This window comes from Macrobrachium nipponense, chromosome 9, assembly GCF_015104395.2.
Source record: "Macrobrachium nipponense isolate FS-2020 chromosome 9, ASM1510439v2, whole genome shotgun sequence".
Lineage (NCBI taxonomy): Eukaryota > Metazoa > Arthropoda > Malacostraca > Decapoda > Palaemonidae > Macrobrachium > Macrobrachium nipponense.
The window spans coordinates 108,327,601-108,346,659 of record NC_061110.1 but is presented as its reverse complement, the minus strand read 5'-3'; the positions used below and the strand labels follow the sequence as shown (position 1 = coordinate 108,346,659).

Sequence of the window (19,059 nt, the reverse complement as noted above, 5' to 3'; positions counted from 1 at the left end):
TGCTGAAAGGGAAATTGACAGTAAGGTGTAACCAGGACCCACTAAGACAGGTCAGCCAGACAAGGGGTTAAAGATGAATCACCTGAGTCGACCGTGTAAAGCGAGCCATTGCCCATGATTTACAGGTTGTAAGCCAAAGGCAATTAAATATATATAGTACTATTGTAAATATACATAGGTTACTTGAGGACAAATTTCTTTTCATTTATTGAATGCCTGAGGTATTCTGAGTAGTCTTCATTACAGTTTGTCACAATATTGTTAAGGTAACAGAAATTTAGAGTTCTTAAACTCACTTTTAACAGAAAAATTAACTTACAGTTTTGAATTATGAGGCTGCATTTTTTTTTTTTAACTAAATAGCTGATACTGATAAATACGTAATCAGGTTACTGGTAGACTACCATTAAAATAAAGTTGATACAAAAATGATATTGTAATGATACAATTAAGTTTGTTCATACTTACCTGGCAGATATATATATAGCTGTATTTTTCCGAATCCGACAGAAATTTAAACACTTACGACACACGCAGTGGGAGTCAGGTGGTTAGTACCCATTCCCGCCGCTGGGAGGCGGGTATCAGGAACCATTCCCATTTTTCTATTCTAATTTTTATTTCCACTGTCTCCTGAGGGGAGGTGGTGGGTACTTGATTATATATATCTGCCAGGTAAGTATGAACAAACTTAATTGTATTATTACAATATCATTTTGTTCAATGAAACTTACCTGTCAGATATATATATAGCTGAATCCACTTTGGTGGTGGGAGTAGACAGAATAGAAGATTTTAGGAAACATATATATGCAGATAATTGATATCTTGGTTCCTTACCTGTTAGCATAGCTGACTTCGTGGTTACTGCCGCGTAAGTCTGCTTGTGCTACTAGAGTTGCCAGCAAGGTAGAGACCTATAAAGCTGGTGCACTCCAGATGATCTGTCAACAGGGGCGAGACCACGACGTGACTAGACCATTGACCATACAAATGAGGGCAACGAAGTAAAACCAAACCACCTGGCGTAGCCTACCAAAAGTATCCCACTTAGACTAAGCTAATGGAAGGGAGATCCGCCGCAGGCAGTCAACCCCACAACCATAACACAAGTTAAAAAACTCCCCTAACCATTAAAGGATAGGATGAGCGCTACCTTCCTGCCCCAAAACAGTGTCTGCAGCGACGTATGGTCCGAGCGAGTAACAATTTTCGTATGTTGCTTTCAACCTCCCGCAGGTAGTGTGAAGCGAACACCGAATTGCTTCGCCAATAGTGGCGCCCAAAATATCTTTGATTGCCATATTTTTGTGAAAAGCCACCGAAGTAGCAATAGCCCTCAACTCGTGGGCTTTCACTTTCAGAAGCTCCATGTCACTTTCACTACACTTTTCATGGGCTTCCTTAACCGTACTTCTTAAGAAGAAAACACCAGTGCGTTCTTCGACATCGGAAGATCTGGTTTTTTTCACAGAGCACCACAAGTTTTCCGAAGAGCCTCTGCATGCTCTGGTTCTCTGCAAATAAAACTTGAGAGCCCTGACAGGACACAGGACTCTCTCAGCTTCAGGTCCCACTAGCTCCGACAACCCTTTGATCTCGAACGTCCTCGGCCAAGGGTTGGAAGGGTTCTTGTTCTTTGCTAAGACGTAGGACGTTAAGGAACAAACTGCGCTATGATCCTTGAACCCAATGTGCTTGCTGTATGACTTTAATTTTGCTAACCCTCTTCGCCGTCGCCAGAGCGATTAGGAAAATGGTCTTCTTAGTAAGATTCCTAAGCGAGGCTAAATGGAGCGGTTCAAATTGACTCGACATGAGAAACTTAAGTACCACGTCTAAGTCCACGATGGTACTTTCGAGGTTGGAGAACTTTCACAGTCTCAAATGATCTAATGAGATCATGAATGTCTCTATCATTCGCTTAAGTCGAGTCCTCTATGCCTGAAGACCACAGAAAGCACGCTTCTGTAGCCTTTAATCATGGGAACGGCTAGTTTCGCTTCTTTCCTAAGGTGAAGAAGGAAATCTGCTATCTGGCTCACAGAGGTTGAGGTGGAGGAAATGCCCTTCTTTCTGCACCAACTTCTAAAGACAGCCCACTTTGACTGGTAAACTGCGATTGAGGAGGGCCTCCTTGCGGTGGCAATCGCCGTTGCCACAGGTCTTGAAAAAACCCCTCGCTCTGGCCAACTTCTTGATAGTCTGAACGCAGTCAGACTCAGAGCGGGGAGGTTTTTGTGGTACCTCTCGAAGTGGGGCTGTCTGAGTAGATCTTTCCTTAGGGGCAGAGTCCTTTGGAAAGTCTACCAGGAAGGACATCACCTCCGTGAACCAGTCGACCGCTGGCCAGAAGGGGGCGATGAGGGTCATCCTCGCTCCTTCTGATGCAGCGAACTTCCTCATCACTTGCACCCGAGGATTTTGAATGGGGAAAAGCGTAAATGTCTAGTCCCGACAATTCCACAGTAGGGCGTCTACTGCCACTGCTCCCGGGTCCAGAACTGGGGAGCAATACAGCGGAAGTCTCTTCGTTCGGGAAGTTGCGAAAACGTCCACATGAGGACGTCCCCACAGCTTCCATAGCGCCTGGCATACTTCCTGATGAAGGGTCCATTCCGTCGGCAGAAGCTGTCCTTGCCGACTGAGAAGGTCCGCTCTCGACGTTTTCCACGCCTGACACAAATCTTGTCAGAATCGTGACGTTTTGCGACTTTGCCCAAATCAGGATATTCTTCACGATGGCGAACAGAGAAGGAGAGTGAGTTCCCCCCTGTTTCCTGAGGTATGCCAAGGCTGTGGTGTTGTCCGAGTTTATCTGAACCACTTTGTTGGAGACTTCCTCTTGGAAGAACCTTAGAGCAAGGTAAACCGCTGAAAGTTCTTTTAGATTGATGTGCCAGGACACCTGTTCCCCTCTCCAGGTGCCTGACACTTCTCTCCCTCCCAGTGTTGCTCCCAACCGTGGAGGACGCTTCGGAGAACAACACTAGGTCGGGGTTCCGAAGCTTGAGCGAAAGTCCTTCCGCAAGCTTCTTTTTGGATCCAACCACCATTTGAGGTGCTTTTTCACTTCTTCCGTCAAAACAAGACCTCTTCTAGATCCTGTTTGCGTGACCAATTGCTTGAGAGGAAGAACTGAAGTGGTCGGAGGTGCAACCTTCCCAGAGAAACAAACTTCTCCAGCAGACTCATCCATTCCCTAACCGAGCATGTTTCCTTCCCTAGAAAGGCTGACACTTTGTCTAGGCATTGAAGTTGTCACCCCTGGGACGGAAAAGCCCGAAAAGCCACTGAGTCCATCTGAATCCCCAGATAGACTAAGGATTGAGAAGTCAGATGCGACTTTTCGAGATTCACCAGAAGTCCCAGGGACCTCGCTAACGACAGAGTCGTGTGAAGGTCCTTCAGACACCGGTCTTGCGATGAGGCTCGAATAAGCCAGTCGTCTAGGTAGAGAGAGATCCTTATTTCCGCAAGATGGAGCCACCTCGCAACGTTCTTCATAAGAACGGTGAACACCATCGGCGCCGTGCTGAGACCGAAGCAGAGTGCCCTGAATTCGAAAACCTTCCCTTTCAGGACAAACCGCAGGTATTTTCTTGATTGGGGATGGATGGGGACGTGAAAGTATGCGTCCTGAAGGTCTAAAGAGACCATCCAATCCCCCGGTCTTAAGGCTGCAAGCACGGATTGAGGTGTCTCCATCTTGAACTTCTGCTTGGTAACGAAGCGATTTAGACTGCTGACATCCAGAACGGGGCGCCACCCCCCTGACTGCTTCGGCACTAGGAACAGACGGTTGTAAAACCCTGGAGAATTGCGGTCGAAGACCTGTTCCACCGCCTGCTTCTCGATCATTTGATCTAGTAGATCGTGAAGCACTTTCTGCTTTTCTCCCTGATACGAAGGAGAACAAATCCTTTGTGTCGAAGACAGCGGGGGTAACTTCAGGAAAGGAATTCTGTACCCCTTCTTGACGATGTCCAGAGACCAAGCGTCGGCACCTCTCTCTTCCCAGGTTCTCGCGAAATGTAGCAGTCTGGCTCCTACCAGTGGCTGAAGGACTTCCCTCTCACTTCTTGCTCTTGGAAGGAGCGGGAGTCTTGCCTCTGAAAGAGCCTCTTCCTCGAGGGGCTGGCTTCGAGGAAGAAGCAGATCGAAAGGGCTTCGATTTCTTCAAAGCAGAGGACCCAGAAGACGAAGTAGTTGTAGGCTTCCTAGAAGACTGTGCCAGAAGGTCTTGGGTTGCTTTCTCCTGGAGACTGGCAGCTATGTCCTTTACCATAGACTGGGGGAGAGATGTTCCGAGAAAGGAGCGAAAAGAAGATCCGCTTTTTGCGCTGGCGAGACCGACTTTGCAGTAAAATTGCAAAAAAGTGCTCTCTTCTTAAGCAGTCCCGTGCTGAAATGAGCAGCCAATTCCTCAGAACCATCCCTGACGGCCTTGTCCATGCAAGACAATACACTGGACAGCTCCCCCAGACTGATGGAATCAGAACTCCTGGACCTGGCATCCAAAACTCCTAGGCACCAGTCAAGAAAATTAAAGACCTCTAGTGTCCTGAAGAGGCCTTTAAGGTGAAAGTCTAACTCACTATGCGTCCAAGAGACCTTAGAGGAAGACAGAAAAGATCTTCTGGCGGCATCCACAATACTACCAAAGTCTCCTTGAGCCGAGGCTGGAAGCTTAACTCCGACTTTTTCTCCCGTCTCATACCACATACCAGCTTTGCCACAAAGTCTTGAAGGTGGTAAAGCGAAAGAAGTCTTGCCTGAAGCTTTCCTCTTTTCCATCCAATCATGGACCTTGCGAAAAGCTTGCTTCGTAGAAAGCGACTTCTTCATTTTCACAAAGCCCGAGATCTTAGTAGCTTTGGATGACGAAAACTGAGAGGGAGGAGTACGTGGAGCTTCAGGTTGGAAAGTGTCTGTAAAGACTGACTGTAGCAAACGAGTCAAAACCTTGTAGTCCGTCGAAACTGGAGCCAACTGCTGTTCTTCGTCCACTTCGACGAAAGCGTCACTAATTTCTTCTTCAGACACTGGAGAAGTCGGAGGAAGTAAGGAAGAGTCACGAGCTTTCTCAAAAGAGAAAGAGCAGCGAACAGGAAGAGTTCCCGCTTCCGCTTGCGCTTGCGGAGGTGGTAAACTGACGTCCGTATGGCGCTGCGCTTGGCGTCCGAAGCCAATCTACTGGCGCCGACTGAAGCGCGCTCGACAGCAACAGGTGTACACCTGGCGTCCACTGGCGCGCGCCGAGCGTCCACTAAAACGCGCTGAGCGTCCACTGGCGCTCGCTTACCTTGCACCGAATCACGCTCGGCGTCCACTAAAGTGCGCTTGACTTTCACAGAAGCGCGCTCGGCATCTAAAGAAACGCGCTTCTTATCAACAAGTTTCGTAGCAGCAGAAACAACCGCTTCACGAGAGCGAGAAACGAATTTCTCGCTTCCTCTAGAAAGTTGCTGGGGAGCAGAACGAACTCTAGAGGGAGACTCAAACGGAGAGAGAGACGACGAGCGAGAGAGGGAGAGGGAGAACGCCTCGACCTCTTCACAGGAAGATTGTCATCCTTCTTACGGCGACGTGGAACAGTCTCTCTCGAAGAAAAAACATCTCGAAGTTGCTGCTAAAGAGACTGGAGAATCTTGCTTGTAGGTGAAGCCTCCTTTTCTGGGGAGGGGCTGATCCTGTGAGCAGGCGAGTGGCGAGGGGACGCCTTCTTCCTACTCCCAAGAACCGCCACTTCACGCACCTTAGAGCGACTGCGGCGCTCGAAAGAAACATCTAGGAAAGACTCCGCCTCCGAATAATCCTTACGCTTCTTCTGCGGAGGAAAAGCAGCAAACGCACTATCAGGTGACGAGCAAAGTTCCGGAGAACAACTTGGACGAGGAAGCGTCCCGAACGCGAGCCGTCCTTTTCAAGCGGACGTGATGTGGTATGAGAGCTCCACCCCTTGCGCGGGGAGGAAGCTTCAGAAGAAGAAAAGCACTCCTTGAGAAGACGTGCACGCGCACGCTCCTTGGCAGTCTGGGTAGGTTCGTCAGAAGCTGCCGAAGGCACGCCAGATCGGTGGGGGTTCCTCGTAACCCTCCTTCGACTTTCGACATGCTCTCTCCCTGTAACCTGGGAGTCAAGCAGAGGTCTAGGTCTAGAGGCGGAATGAGGCCGATCTGACGCACCCTCCACTACACAAGGGCACTTTCACAGCACTTCTCTTCACTTTGCTCTCCAGAGCTAACACTTTTGATTCTAAGTTACGAATCGATTCAAGAATTAGCGATAAAGTATTACCTTCTACCGACACTGCTTCAGGGGCCGGAGGCAACACTACAGGGGTAGGAGCATAATCTACAGAAGGAGGGTTAGCAGGAGAATCATTAAAATCTTGCCTACCTGAAACACTCCTGGAGGAAGACCTCCTTAACCTATCTCGCTCAAGTTTCTTAAGATAGGTTTCATACGCCTTCCACTCAGACTCTGTTAATCTATCACACTCCTTACAACGACTTTCAAACGTACATTCATTCCCCCTGCAAACCTTACAAACAGAATGTGGGTCTACTGAAGCTTTCAGTAGCCTACCTCTACATTCGGACATAGAAACAAAATCTAGCGCTAGCAGAACTAGACCCTGACATCTTGATCAAAGAAAAATCAATACCAAATTCAAATCAATCCAAAGTCAACGTGTGCCAAGCCACCGATCCAATTCAGATACCAAAGAAAAAACCAAAAGGGATACTCAAGTAGCTAGTAAGTTTCCAAAATCTGGACGGAGGTGCTGCAAACAGGTGTTTCCAGCACCGGCGACAGAAAAATTATGAATAGAAAATGGGAATGGTTCCTGATACCCGCCTCCCAGCGGCGGGAATGGGTACTAACCACCTGACTCCCACTGCGTGTGTCGTAAGTGTTTAAATTTCTGTCGGATTCGGAAAAATACAGCTATATATATATCTGACAGGTAAGTTTCATGAACAAACTGCAACTTTTAATGCAAGGATGAAGGATGGTCAAATGTTATTTTGTATCGATGAGCCAGCAGTGAGCCCATGTGATATTCCTATCTGGCAGACCTGTCTAGTGGGTTCTGGGTGTAACAGGAGGAAACCCCCATTGTTGCACTATGAAACAGTAGTCAAGAGAGGGTGGGAAATCATCTGGAAAGAAGTAAAAAGGAATGAGAGGTTGCAGCTACGGACTGAATGGATGTTGCCCTGTTCAAATAAAGATCAAGTAGTTTAAGCTCTTCAGTCACAGGATCCCTACCCTGAATCACCCAGAATGGAAGGCTCTCCACAACACCTTCTAAAAGCTTAAATTCACAAAATGATTACACTCATGCATGGCTTTGACTATGCAAAGAAATGCTGAAGCAAGTAAGTCATCTAGAACGACAAGTTCTCGTATAAGCAAGGAAGGTGAAAGGAGCGTGGAAGCATCTAAAATTCCTGCTTTTCAAGACAATAAAAGAAAAAAACGGCAGTAACTTACAATTATTGATGAATTCAATCAGTCTTATGACAAATGGTGTTAGATATTATGCAAGAAAGGAATTTCCAACTCTCACTAGTCTATTATTAGATGTTCCCCTATAAACTTAATTTTGCTTACAATTCCCTGGCATTTATGGAAGTAAGAACTAGAAGTCAAGGAAGAGATTTATGGAGGGCAACACAAAACAAGAAATTTTATGACGATTATAATAGCCCCTATGAAGAGAGGTAGGGAATGGGAAATGGATTATAAACTGTTTTCACTGCAGATTCTATTTCTGTCTGCTGTAAGGTGGTTTCTTTCTCTTTACTAAAGGTATTATAGTAAAGATGTTATAGGTAGCCCTATAACATCTGGCAAGCCACCTCATCTCACATATGTGGAAACCAATATTCTCAAAAGTTCAGTTCAGCTACTGCATCTTTCTCTTGGGTCTCAAGCTTTCAAAAACCCCCTTTCAAACTGTTTTCTTTGAATCTAATAACCTTTCATCCTTTACAAATAAGGTATGCTGCTGGCTTTGGGGTTAAGTCCAATATTTTTACCTTTCCTTTTGCTTTTCAAGTTTACTTTCAGTCTGAGCTAGATAAGGCACTAGGTTGCTCATCCCATAAATCTTTGCATAAAATTTTTTTTGCATACAAGCAACATATATAATAAAATATTTCCAAACCTGAATAAGACTGGTAATATATACAAACCTTTGAACCCAACTTACCCTTCTCCTCTAGCCTTCTGGTTGCATTTTCTCCTCCCAGTCGATTAAGGAAAGATTCAAACACTGTCATAGACTGTTTCATTGAAGTCTTTTTGTACTCTGCTACAGCACTTCGCTCTGTATCATTATGCTTGGCATCATACTCGCTGACTTCTTTCTCAAGTTGACTGAAAAAAGCAGAAACTTCGGTGTATTAGATCTTAACTAACAAAGTAGAGACCCTAGATTAGGATCTTTCTGTTTTTGAATGGATTTCTTAAACTAAATCTATTCCTCAATACTCTGTAAATGCACATATTATACCTCTTACTAATGTATCATCTGGAGTTACAAAATTTGTGAGACAATATGCTAGTGTATTTACCTTACTATTTATCATACATAAACCATCCTTAAATCTCATGATCAACTACATTGCACCATTGGAGATGCTTCATAATGACTGGTAGTCTTCATATAAGAGATGTATTTTCAGGAGAATAAAATAGTTACAACCAAAATGACAACCATACTCACACAGTACTTCATTTCTATTAAATTACTACATAACATTCAAGTTCCTGATATGATATAACTTTCTTGATGAACATTAAAACTATTTACTTAATAACAGAAGTTAGCAAAGTATGTTTGACATATGATACACAACATCCTCAACTCTAGTTTGTCATATCACAATAGCTAGTTCAGGTATTTCTTCATTCTTTGAAGTTCCTTTCAAGAAAACATTTATAGCCACCCCAGTACTGATTCTCACCCTAAATGTGGCACATCCAATGGGTTAAAGTCATCTGCTTTGAGAGGATCAAAACATACACAAACTCGTCCAGTCTTCGGGTGGACACAGAAAGGAGACTTGAGCAAGTGGTTTAGGCCCTTTGTGACATGGATATCAAGTCGAGGATACACAAGCTGCAGTATGATTTCAGCAACCAGGTTTGGCTTGATTGTCTTCTTGGAATCCCCCTGAGGAAATCAGAGAGAACTTTATTCTTTTCATAAATATCAGATAATCATCAAAACATTGCAATTAACAATCAAAACAGAATCCAGAATGTAGTTAAAAAATATATACATTAATTCTTACACACACAAAATAATCCTGACGTTGATATTCTTATACATGTAACTCCTGATATTTATATTCTTATACATACATTTCTTACAGATGTTTTTATATCCGAAAATACAGCGTAACTGCCATCACACCATATCTATATATATACCATTGCAACATAGCTTCATGAACAGTTGGGGGGGTCTGCCACTCTCTATAAGTAACAAAATCCATCAAGTAGTGAAAACTGACATATACCCTACATGATGCAGTACCCTGAAGCCAACTCGCATAGCTTAGTGTATAACAATTACATATTAAGCAATTAATAGCCTATATTAGCTAGTACTACTTTTTTATGATTCAATTTTTAAGTATTTACATAAGATATTCAATTTCAAAGATATATCTGCTAAATACATTTACTTCTAAAGGTATGTACAATCTAATAATATACAATTTAGCCTAACGAAAACAAAATTGATTATAGCGCTTCTACCTAGTTACAGTAAAATTCATAACACATACATTATAAAAAACAAGCATCTGTCTTTTTAACATATAAAACACCTGAACCAACAGTGGTAACCCCCATCTCATGCATTTTTATTAAAATTTATTTAATGAAGTACAGTGCATACTGCATTTGATACAGCAATGTAGTGATTCATACATATCTTTTCCATTGTGTATACATATATATACAGTGTTCCCCCCGTATTCGCGTTCTCCGGATTCGCGGACTCACACATTCGCGGATTTTTCTTTGGAATCTATCTAGAAATTATTCGCGGACGACTCGCCCATTCGCGGAATTTTCCGACCGAAAATAATCACTAATTAGTGTATTTTGATGTTTATTTTCATGACTAAATACATTTTTATGATACAAAAATGATTTACTAATTTTCAAATATTAATTTTGATTAATACTGTATTAGTAAGTTTAATAAGTTTAAATGATATCACATAATAAAAATAATAATTCTCTCTCTCTCTCTCTCTACTACAAAGATATATGTTTTTTTGTATGATAAATAAATGATTTATTATTTTCAAATATTAATATTAATTTATACAGCAATAATATCAATTCATTAAAGAAAATACCATAGTGAAATAGTAAGATTTTAGCTTATAAATTTAAAAAATTATGGAAGAACGAAGGAAATCCCAGTCAGATTCTTTCTCTAACTCAAGGTACTAAAACTCAGATATACGTATCAAGTTAAGTGACCGGAGGGGGAAGGAGCTGATTTGTGGCTGCCATCACGTGGCATGAATTTCCACCCCCCCCCCTCTCTCTCTCTCTCTCTCTCTCTCCTCTCTCTCTCATTCTCTCTCTCTCTCTCTCTCAATCTCCTTCTCTCTCTCTCTCTCTCTTTTACTGAGATGAGAGATTTTTATGGTACATATATGCGTAATATGTTTATTAATATTTTCAAATAATAATAATAATAACTGTAATTACAAAAATCATATGTGAAAGTATTTTACAAATACTACGATAATCTCTCTCTCTCTCTCTCTTAAAGCGATGTATGAATATAAATTCATTAAAGAAAATACTAAAGTGAATTAGCAAGATTTTAGTTTATAAATAAAAAGAATTACGTAAGAAGAATGAAAGAAAATGCTCATTACCCCGCATCTCTCTCTCAGAATTCCAGTAGCAAGCCGAGTTGGCTGGGGTCCAACAACTGTGCTGCCATATCTTACGATAATGTACTCTCTCTCTCTCTTTTACTGAGATGAGACAACTTCTATGGTACATGTGTATGTTTATTAATATTTTTGCATAATAATAATAATAGTAATATAACTATATTCAAAATTCATATGTGATAGTATTTTAAAGAAGTACAATAATCTATCCACTTCACTCTTTTAAATAAGGACAACCCTCCCTCCCTCCCTCCCTCCCTCCTCTCTCTCTCCTCTCTCTCTCTCTCTCTCGTCCTCTCTCTCGTCTCTCTCTCTCTCTCTCTCTCTCTCTGCTATTGGCTGTTTATATATTTCTAATGGTAAAATGTTTAAGATTACTTTAAAATGATATTAATAATACCAATTCAATGGTATATTTGATGTAGGATAATACTTTAAATAGACATTTGGTATTTGTGACTTCACATTTCCATTGTTCCACTGTAAAAAGAAAATGGATGTCTCAAATAGTAACAGTATGAAAGAAAACGTGCATGACTGAATACTTATGGGGGGACTGAATTATTTTCACTTACGTAACTAAGTCATTCAGTACGTACATAGTATGTATTTATGTATAAACATAAAATGTAAGATTTACTTTAAAATAGTATTAATAATATTTCAAAGATTAATATGAACCATAATAGGATATTTTATGTATATTTGATGAAGGATGGTCTTTAAGGGATACTTTGGTATTTGCATGTTTAGGATAGGGGTTTATGAGCATTTTTAGAGACCAAACCAAAATTCGCGGATTTTAACTATTCGCGGGGGGGGGGTCTGGTACACATCCCCCGCGAATATGGGGGGACCACTGTATGTGTATTGTGTTCAGGTAAACTTCACATCTTTCTCTCTCTGTCTTGTACAATAATTTTACTGACAATTATTCAATACAGTGCAGTATATAACTAAATACTGTAGAGTAGTGTACATATGTATATTTTCAGCCTGTAAAAGTGTGTGTACATTTTCAAGTGCACATCACATTTAGCAACCGCACTTATTACGTGCCACCTGGGGGGGCAACCAAGTCCTTATGGGTGCCGGTCCCAAGCCCGGATAAATAGGGAGGGTTGGTGTCAGGAAGGGCATCCGGCTGTAAAAATCTGTGCCAAAACCAAAAATGGAATGAGCCGAAATATGGAAAGAGGTAATGCTAGGGCGTACTCCGTAAACGACGCACAGAGACATCGCCCTAACTCTGTGGTAAGGCGAGGGCTACTGCATCAGGAGCAGGTGCAGCTAAAGAAGCGAGCTCACATTGGGTTCAGAGTATGTCAGCTAAATGGTATTGGGTCCATGACTGGGAGAAGGTAGAGAATTGGCTGACTTGATGAGAGAAAAGAAAGTAGATGTTTTTGTGTGTGTGCAAGGAAACCGCGGTGGAAAGGAAATAAAGCTAAAGAGTTGGGAGATGGATATAAGCTATATTATAGTGGAGCAAATAAACAGGTAGAAATGGAGTTGGCATAGTACTGTCTAGTGAACTAAAGAACTCGGTAATAGAAGTGCATAGAGAATGACCGTATCATCAGATTGAAGATATGTAGGAGGAGAGATTCTGAATATTATAAGCGCATATGCACCACAAGTTGGTTGCACAGAAGAAGAGAAGGGAAATTTCTGGAGAGACATGGATGGAATTAATGCAAGAACTGGAAGAGCATGAGAGGGTGATAGTTGGGGCAGATTGAATGGCCATGTCGGAAGTGAAAATGAGGCGATTGGGCGGGGTGCATGGGGGCCATGGAATTGGGGAGAGAAACCCAGAAGGAGAGAGTGTAGTGGACTTTGCTGTGTCATTCGACATGGCAATAGTAAACACATTTTTGAGAAGAAAAGGGAACACCTAATAACATATAGTAGTGGGGAAGATTCTCCGCAGATAGACTATTTCTTGTATAAAAGGATAAATCTGGTGGAGGTCAAGAACTGCAAAGTTATTCCAGGCGACCATGTAGCCCCCCAACACAGGCTGCTATGTATGGACTTGAAGTTGAAAAGGGAAAGAAAAACCAAAGCTAAAGGGATAAGGAAAATTAAATGGTACGAATTACAGAAGGAAGGGGATAAGAAGAGAGAGTTTAAGAGGAGGGTTTTGGAGGATATTGATATAGGGATTGAAGATGTTCAAGAATGGTGGGCACGAAATGCAGCAGTAATAAGAAGGCATGGAAAGGAGCTGCTAGGAGAGACATCTGGTATCATATGGGAAGAAAAAGGATAGTTGGTGGTGGGATGAAGACATTGAGAAAGTAGTAAAAGATAAGAAGGAGGCAAAGAAAAGATGTGGAAGAGTCACAGTCAGTGGAAGACAGAAATAGGTACAGAGAGAAAAACAAGGTGGTGAAAAAGGTGGTAGCCCAAGCTAAAGCAACAAAGTCGTATGATGATGTGTATAATGAGCTGGGGAACAAGGAAGGATTAAAGAAGATGATGAAGCTATCAAAGGCTAGAAATAAGGAGCACCAAAGATATAACAAACAAACATCAAACAAATAAAGAATCAAGAGGGTGTAGTGCTTAGAAAGGAGGAAGACATTGTGAAGAGATGGAAAGAATATTTCGAACAGTTGTTAAATGAAGAAAATAATAGACTAATAAGAGAGGATGGGCAAGTGAACATTGGCATGGTAATGAGGTTTTCTAGGCAAGAGGTACTAAATGCACTGAAGAAGATGAAGAATGGGAAGGCAACCGGACCAGACATGATCCCGGTGGAGGCATGGAAAGCATTAGGAGATGAAGGAGTGGATATACTGTACGATCTTATGATAAAGATCCTTGAACAGGAAAAGATACCAAATGAGTGGCGTGGGAGTATATTGATCCCAATTTTTAAAGGGAAAGGCGATGTCCAAGAGTGTGGTAATTATAGGGGCATTAAATTGATGTCCCACACTTTGAAGATACTGGAAAGGATGATGATAGATGCTAGACTGAGAGAAGAAGTACAAATAGGTAAAGAGCAGAGGGATTTATGAAGGGAAGGGGAACAACAGATGGTATATTTTGTCTGAGGCAAATAATGGAGAAATTCCGGGGAAAGACAAAGGGACCTACATATGGTATTCATTGACCTTGAAAAGGCTTATGACAGAGTCCCGAGACAAGAGGTATGGAGGAGCCTGAGGGGAAGATGTGCCAGAGAAGTATGTGCGATTGATACAAGAGATGTACCGGAATGTATTTACCAGAGTGAGGAGCAGTGTTGGGGAGACAGAAGGTTTTGAGGTGAGAGTAGGATTACACCAGGGTCGGCTCTGAGCCCATTTATCTTTAACATAGTGATGGATGTTATAATAGAGGAAGTAAGGGAGACAGTACCATGGAACATATTGTATGCGGATGATATTGTTCTGTGTGCAGAGAGCAGGGAAGATCTGGAAGTGAAATTGGAAAGATGGAGACAAGTACTGGAGGACAGAGGAATGAGAATAAGTAGATCCAAGACAGAATATATGTGTACCACCACTGAGGGGGATGATAGAGAAAGTATTCAGCTTGGTGGAGAGCAAATAAGGAGAGTTGATAAGTTTTAAGTATTTTTGGGGATCTTTTGTTAACGCTGGAGGAAGTATGGAAGAAGAAGTAAAACATCGGGTATCACGGCAGGCTGGAACAACTGGAGAGCGGCCTCGGGAAGTTCTTTGTGACAAAAGAGTGCCGCTTAGGTTAAAAGGAAAATTTCACAAGACGGTGGTAAGAAACACAATGCTGTATGGTACGGAAACAGCAAGCATGAGAAAAGCAGAGCAGAAGAAGATGGATGTGGCAGAAATGAGAATGCTTAGGTGGATGTCTGCGGTAACAAGAGTGGATAGGATCAGAAATGACTACATAAGGGGGTCAACTAAGGTGGTGGAAGTATCAAAGAAAGTGCAGGAGGGGAGGGCAGGCTGAGATGGTATGGACACCTGTTGAGAGAGATGAGGACCACGCTGGGAGACATACTATGGGAGTGGAGGTGCAAGGAAGAAAAAGAGAGGGAGACCAAGAAAGAGATGGAAGGACTGTGTGAGAGGAGATTTACATGAGAAGGGAAATTGATGAGGAGAAGTGCAAGATAGAAATAGATGGAAACGGCTCATCCGAAACGGCGACCCCATATAAAAATGGGAAAAAGCTGGGAAGAAGAAGAAGACTTATTACGTGTTTACTTTCCTCTCTCTCTATTTGTCAAAATTTTATTATCTTGCATTTAATTTTAGTTGAATATTTGTCATTGGTTATGTAACATGGCCCTACTTAAATCATAAGATTTTCTAATACCATTCCATAGGAATCAACAGGTTAGTTTACCACTTCTTCATTGTTCTCCATATGTCTACTTTTATACATGTTGCATGTCTTTATAAAATATCTCTGAGCCTACAAATAAGACGCAGACAATGAAAACAAGACTTCTGATAAACCTAAAGTTTTTCACTGCTTTTGGTGGAAATATCCAACAGTCTCATTCATGCACAACTTGAAGTTAACACCACCATGGAAATCAATGTTCCTGAAAAACTTATAAATTAAAAACACGATAATCATGATTTCAAATATAGCAGTCTGATGAGCAATACTGTACCTTATTAACTTGTCTATTGATTTCAGCCTGAATGGTGTTCCACCTCTGTCTTGAATTGACACACTGCGGCATAGTCCTGTTCAAAGCTTCTCTTATTTCAGTGTCTGGGATTAAGGCCAAAATCTTGCCCCATAACTCTGGAGTGCTCAGGAAATCTTGGTCTTCTAGAATAATGTCTTCAAAGTATTGACTCGCAATTTTGAATGCTCTCCTAAGGAAATACAGATAGTACAAGTAATGTTTCTAACACAAAATTCATGATAAACACAAGTAACCTCCTTTCACTTGAAACAGTTTGGTAAGCTTCTGAGTCATTGACTAATCACCTTATAGTTTCTAATGAAGTTTCTTAATGTTGTAATAAAAGTTTAAATAAATTACTGACCAAATTTCTCGGATCAAAAGGCTGGCTCATAAGATTTACTCTTTAATAAGTAAGATTTACTCTTTAATAAGAAGTTAAAATTTGAAAAAAAAAAAAAAATTAATTAAAACTTGACAGCTATGTAGGAAGAGAAAAACAGGAAAGGCAAGGCAAATTGGGTAAAAGGGATACTACAAGTGCACTTTAGTACTACCCATGAAGGTTACTTACATGGCAAACTGTGGGTACTGACCCCTAATGGGCTAAAGTTTACCTTTTTGAGATTCAAATGATGTCCTTACTCCCAACCAGTGAGATCTCAATACCATATAAGATCATCCAATGAACATATGTATGTGATATTTTAACTTTTTCTCTGTTTTCTATTTCTGAATATTTCTATAATAAAGTAGAGGTTCTGTACTCAGTTTGAAAATGACACCAACATTGCTATGTTCATTGACTGGTCAGTGTGTGTGCTTTGCCACAGACAAAATTTGGGACCCTTAAAGTCTCAGATGATTACCAAAAAATGTTAATATTGAATATTCTTTAAGAAGGAAGTTAGCTAAATCCTTTTACCTATGTACTGGCCAACAATATAGTATTTGGAAATAATCACATACTGCACATGCACATGAACTAAAACAGAAAAATGGTTTGAAGTGAAAAATGTTTCACCTTATTCTTTCTTAAAAATAAGGAAACACACAAACTGACAACATATTGCCTTTTTAATATACAGTTTTAGTTACTGGTATAATGTCATTTATTGAGCTGTATAGACAAAAAATATAAATATATATATATATAGAGAGAGAGAGAGAGAGAGAGAGAGAGAGAGAGAGAGATGAGAGAGATGACAGAGAGAGAGAGAGAGAGAGAGAGAGAGAGAGAGAATGTCATGCGTGTGCTATAAAGTTATCCTCCATCACAAAACAATGACTTTTATATAGTTACATAAGTAAAGATACAAATCTCAATATTCAAATGTAAAAAAAATACATGATATCTTACCGTAAAGATAATGCACAGACAAGATTTAGTTACGTATACCATACAAAGATTTCCATAATTTCTGACATGTAAGAATTTGCTTCTGGCTACAAATATTAGCCTTGTGTATGAGAAACAAACTACATTCCCAGTGATATGTATATTGCTGTTATTTACACCAGCTACTGAACAGTAAAGCCCCATACAATATATAAAAAGCTGTCCGGTTAGTTAAGTGTATGGGGCAGAGAAAGTTGATATTTTAGTCAACGTTCAACCCACCACATAACCTAGTCCTAAAACCAAATCTGCATGCATCTAGTATTTTCTAGATTATTTTCCACCTCAAAGCTAAAAGTACTATTCTGTAATGTTCTATAATGTATGTTGACAAAGAATCTCAAGAGTGAACACTGCATGCCATATGGAGCACTTTAAGTTACTAATATAAAAAATAGACTATTAAAGCATTAAGATGGTAAGATTAAAGTATCCTTATAACTAAAAATAAATAGAAGACTAAACTGAAATAAAAAATAAAGGATGGGATTGATAATCTGACATAGTGCACAGAAATAATTCTTATATACTAACAAGAAAGTGATACTGACATTAGTTACAATTTTAATCTTACATTAAATTTGTAACTGCTAGCATACATCAAGGATATCATACTTTACTTGGACGATGGGTGTAACTTTGACTGCAAAGGAAACCTTTTTTGACACACTTTCTCCTCCTCTGATCAGCTGCAGGTACTCCGCAACAGCAGATCTGGACGACTGTGAAAGAGCTCTTGCCTTGGCATCACAAACCCAACAGTGAACGCCACGTCTTCCAGAGTATACCCAAAGAAGGTGCTGATAGCCAAAGTCCTCTAGGTATTAATAGAAATAACAGATATTACATTGAATCTTAACATAATGGTATGTTCTATAAGTAATTTGGTATTTCAATAGAAGATCAACATGCACTGTTAAGTCTGAAACCTCTTGAACACAAAAAATAAAGTAAGCACTACAATATACCACTTCTAATCATTATAAAGTAGAATTTCACAAAATGAACCCATCAGTATGTGATTCTTTTACAAAATGGACAAAATATGTTATGAGGTAAATCTGGTTATGGTATCATTCAAAATAATGACCCATGAATGAAATGGTCCAGAATTAGTGATGCTCAGTAGTGCCTACATGATCTGGAAGGAGAAGCTACACAGTACATAGTGTGTATTGTATGTGCAGTCTGGGAGGGAAAGCAATAAAGTGGTAAGTATAAGTAAGGAAGGAGAGTTTAAGTGCTGTGTACAGAATTTCTTTCAAGCAGTTTCTTTTGCGATTGTAGCTATCTGAAGTATTCTTAGCGATAAAAATTTATATAGTAGCATACCCACTATGACTTTGTTGTATTAATCAATCACCTCTGCTGTTTGCCAATCTCTTTAACATCTTTATAAAATATATCCTTTGATAGGCCTGCTCTAAACAGGATCAGTTAACTTTATTATCTTATACATTTTACTGTATTATTTTTACACATTTTACAGTACTTTACTTAGTGACTAAATATTTTAAAATGGAATCTGGTAATGAACAGCCAACACTTACTTCTGATATACCGGAAAATTTTGCCAGATAATGGACACCCATTGTTATTGAAGTATTCCAATGTGTAACAGGAAAATAATGATTGTGAAAGGAATACTAATAATGATCACAGAGCAAGTTAGACTAACCTCTCAAGGCAGTATCTAAAATTTTAACAGCAACAGTCATGAACTTCCAACACTTGTTGCAGATTTCAGCACCTTCACAACATGTCCGAACCTGGTTAAAATATGCAGAGGAATCTAAAGTTGACCTAGTGTGTATGAAAGATAGGAAGTATGGCAAAGTCTTGAAATAATCTAAAAAATGGCAAATGATTGCTTATTTAATTTTTGCAATAGTACTATACTGGTGTAAATAACAAAAGATGTGTTGAAATTTTACTACATACCAGATCCAAACTGGAAAAAGCAAGTCAATTGCCCAAGTAACAAATCTTGAGGAAGATAAATATACTTTACTTAATACCAAATACATACCTATAACCAATAGATATTGAAAAATTTAAGACAGAGAGAG

General features: G+C 40.4%; 1 protein-coding gene across 1 annotated transcript in view; it reads right to left on the bottom strand.

The window, feature by feature from the left end:
- LOC135218206 (DNA primase small subunit-like) overlaps positions 1–19,059 on the bottom strand; it is a 34,827-nt gene that overhangs the window by 14,401 nt on the left and 1,367 nt on the right. Inside the window, exons 2-6 of the mRNA XM_064254358.1 lie at positions 18,669–18,793; positions 17,611–17,807; positions 15,571–15,813; positions 8,982–9,190; positions 8,225–8,391 (exon numbers count right to left, since the gene is read on the bottom strand). Coding sequence (XP_064110428.1) covers positions 8,225–8,391; positions 8,982–9,190; positions 15,571–15,813; positions 17,611–17,807; positions 18,669–18,793 — 941 coding nt within the window. The remainder of the gene's footprint in view (positions 1–8,224; positions 8,392–8,981; positions 9,191–15,570; positions 15,814–17,610; positions 17,808–18,668; positions 18,794–19,059) is intronic.